General features: G+C 32.8%; 1 protein-coding gene across 2 annotated transcripts in view; it reads left to right on the top strand.

The window, feature by feature from the left end:
- Positions 1-720: 720 nt before the first annotated feature.
- The window catches only part of LOC102600404 (uncharacterized), a 5,152-nt gene continuing 2,197 nt past the window's right edge, over positions 721-3,675 (top strand). The window contains exons 1-2 of one of the 2 annotated variants that reach the window (XM_006339281.2): positions 721-1,090; positions 2,647-3,281. In XM_006339281.2, the coding sequence (XP_006339343.1) occupies positions 814-1,090; positions 2,647-3,281 (912 nt within the window). In that variant the 5' untranslated portion in view covers positions 721-813. The remainder of the gene's footprint in view (positions 1,091-2,646; positions 3,282-3,675) is intronic. The other variant, XM_006339282.2, reaches the window with a different exon arrangement.

The following is a 3,675-nucleotide window of genomic DNA, read 5'->3' on the forward strand; positions in this document are numbered from 1 at the left end:
GACTTACGTTTTCCTTTTCTTTTAAATCATATTTATGTATTTTATGTTGAAATGTGACATAAGAGTATTATGTTAAACATTTTGTTTTGAATTTAGAACTTATGTTATATTTTCAATCTCATTTGTTTTAGGAGTATTGGCTCGATATTTTACATTATAAGCTAATTTTTAAGTTAGACTTGATAGATTATCTTTTTGTCAAATAATTTATGATTTTATGATATTATGTTTATAATATTAATCTTTTTGCCAAACATGCATTTCATGATGTTCATAGAAATAATGTACTTTTAGTTTTTATGATTAATTTAATTAAAATATACTAAATTGAAAAATATAAATCAATTATTTCTTGTAATATTAGTTAAAAATATATGTTTATTAATTAATATATTTTCAAGAGACAATATATATCTTAAATATTTAATTTAATATCATTTATAAAGATCCTTATTTATCTAATATAATTTTTTAATTTTAAATATTAAATTTTATTTTTAAAATTCAATATAACCTTATGATTACACTTGTGCAACCAAACAATATACTTGTAATTACTTTATGATAAACAAACAAACGGGTCAATATAATTACTAGATTGTATAATTACTAGATTGATAATTAGTACCCTAGTAATTACACCAATTCCAATTCTCCGGCTTTCCAAACATAGCCTAAATAATGTTGTTTTGTTCTAAATTGGACACTTGGCTTGTACGGCAAAATGGGGTGACTCGAAAGGGAAGTCTTATTTTATTCCTTAATCATCAATCGAAAGCACTCTGAAAATGAAACAACACATGGCATAAATTCATGGTTGTTGCTGTTTTGATGAGTGAAATAGCGATGGGTTTCTGTTGGTCATCTTTACTTTTCAGTCTTGTTGTTGTTGTTGTTGTTCATATTTGTGATTTGGGTTATGCAGATTCATATGTTTCTGCAATTGGTGACCCTGGAATGAAAAACCCAAATTCAAGATTTGCATTTGAAGCTTGGAATTTCTGCAATGAAGTTGGAAGTGAGGCTCCCCGTATGGGCAGCCCCAGGCTTGCTGACTGTGCTGATCTTCACTGTTCTACTTCTCTCACAGGTTTTACACTAGTTATTTTATTGTTAGTTATATTGCACAACTGATAACAGAAACATAAAAAAGTTATAATTCAATTCAATTTTGAAATAAGGTAGTTTGCAAAATTTAATAATTTACTGAGATCCCAAAATCAATAACTTTGAAACAAAAAAGTGAAGCATAAATTAATTGGAATAAACTTGCATTTGGGAAATTGTAGAATTATTAATCTTGATATTATTTTTTATTTAGTGCCTAAGCGAGTTGATTCAAGCATGTTGATGTCGATTCATATGGTATTAAAGAACTCCTAATCATGATGTTGTCGTGGTGGAGAATGGTAATATTAACATGTGTAAATATCATACGAGTCTGCAATTGATTGAAAAAGATATTGGAAAGACAAAATACCCATTAAAAAAGATGTTGGAAGGAAAAATCTTGAATTTGTAGTCTACTCTGGAAAGATTTATTCAGCACAACACCATGAACTTGTATGAGGTTGATGTTGATGTTGTGTTATGTTATGAAGTTGGTTCTTGGTTTACTAGTTTGATAGCATGAATGATACATAAGTTGATACGAAAGTTGGTTTACTTATATTTTCTGATTTAGTAGTTTATACATAATAGATAGAGTTGAGGGGCTTTTGGAGTTGACACTGAACACATAGTATTTCTTTACTATCAAGACTACAACAATTGACTTAACTGAATCCTGATCTTTAACAGTTTGTTTGTTGCACCCTGAGAGCTACAACTGTGAGTTTCTTCATCATTGTGTTTCGAGTTACTGTGGGAATTTCCAAAACTTGTCAAGGTTACTACTGAGTTGGCTGAAAGATTGGTGAATTTATGGGTTATTCTAGCTTGATGTGTCTAGAGCTAGATGGAGAAGGAGGAAATAAAATTTTAACCATTGGATCTGTAATTTATAGGAAGATGGAAAATTTATTCCTGCGCATCTGACTAAAAGACTGCAGGAGCCATGAGGAGTGATCCAGTGCCACAAATTATGGAGGAAATACTATTCAATAATTGAATTTCTCTGTTGTGGTGGCATTTTGTAGTAAAACAGATTTTGATACTATTTAACCAAATTGGGATGAGCATTTTGCTGGAATTTCAATTGTCATACATCAGACTGATCAAAAAGAAGTTGTGACTCATCAGAGTTCAAGAAGCTTTCATACTTCTCTAAGCTGTTACTAATTGGCATAAGTCATAACTCCATCGTTGCCGTCAGTTGACTGCCATTGTGGTTGAAAGGAACCTGAACCTGATTTTGTTTCCCTTGTCCACTAACCATCATTATGACTACGTTCAACATTAACTGTCTAATTTTCCTTTGAAGCTCTATCCTTCTCTGATCCTTTTCTTTTCCCTTTTCTAAATGTAGTTGTTTTGTTATACAATTTGATTCCCAAGGTGATGAAAAAGCAGAAAGAATTGATAGGATATTGTTTGAATTTTGATGAACTCAATTACATGAATCATAGACATAATGCCTTGAGTAAATGCTAGCATTGAACAACTTTATGATCTGCCCACCTCTTATTGGTTTACTTTTATGGTGAGGTCACCAAGATATTCCGGGAGGTCCGCTTCTTCGAAAACGGAGCACTTGTAAAGTACACCACAAAGTGACGGAAGTAGACAATAGATTAGGAGTTGGAGATAAAATTCCAGATGGGAGCCATAATGCTGACATGAATCCTGATCTTTATGCTGTGGAAAAGGAGTGTTACCTTGGTTCACTTTGTGAAGTGCATGATTCTGGTGACCCATGGTATTATTGGATGATAATGCTTAAAAATGGAAATTTTGACAAGACGACTACTCTTTGTCCTGAAAATGGTAGGAAAGTTTCTAAGATAGTGACTGGTAGAACTTTTCCATGTTTTGGTGAGGGCTGCATGAATCAGCCACTTGTCTACCATAACTACTCAAGGATAGTCGATGGGGAGCATTCATCCTTGATCGGAGGCTTCTATGGAACATATGACCTTGATGCCAATTTAACTGCCGGTGTAGATGGGAAATCTTTTTTTTCAGTTTCATGGCGGAAGAATTTAAGCACAGGTAGTTGGATTATCTCAAATAAATTGACGACATCATCCAAGTATCCATGGCTTATGTTGTATCTAAGATCAGATGCAGCAAAAGGGTTTAATGGAGGATATCACTACAGTGGCCGTGGAATTATGAAAAAGGTTTGTGACAACAACTTTGTTCCCTATGAAAGCTCTTACTCAATAAATGTGCAAATTTATTCATATAAAAAATATAACGTGCTAAATTTACTAAATAAAGGAACTGAATATTCCTGTTGTTCACCCTTGAGATAAAGAATTACATCTTTTCTTCCCTATTTTTCTTGGTTGGTCCTATTTACCTCTTGGAGATGAAAATAGTGACATCATTTCATTTTTTTGATGAATAAATGTAGGATTTTACTGGTATAAAAAGTTGGAACTAAGGCCTCTAGGGCTTTGGTGTGCGGTTAGGTGCACATCATGGGTTTGAATCTTTCCTCCACTAACAAAAACCTGGTATCTAAATAGAGAAGTGTGTTTGTGTGTGTGTGTGTGGTGGTGGTGGGGGGGG

This window comes from Solanum tuberosum, unplaced genomic scaffold (assembly GCF_000226075.1).
Source record: "Solanum tuberosum cultivar DM 1-3 516 R44 unplaced genomic scaffold, SolTub_3.0 scf00009, whole genome shotgun sequence".
NCBI lineage: Eukaryota > Viridiplantae > Streptophyta > Magnoliopsida > Solanales > Solanaceae > Solanum > Solanum tuberosum.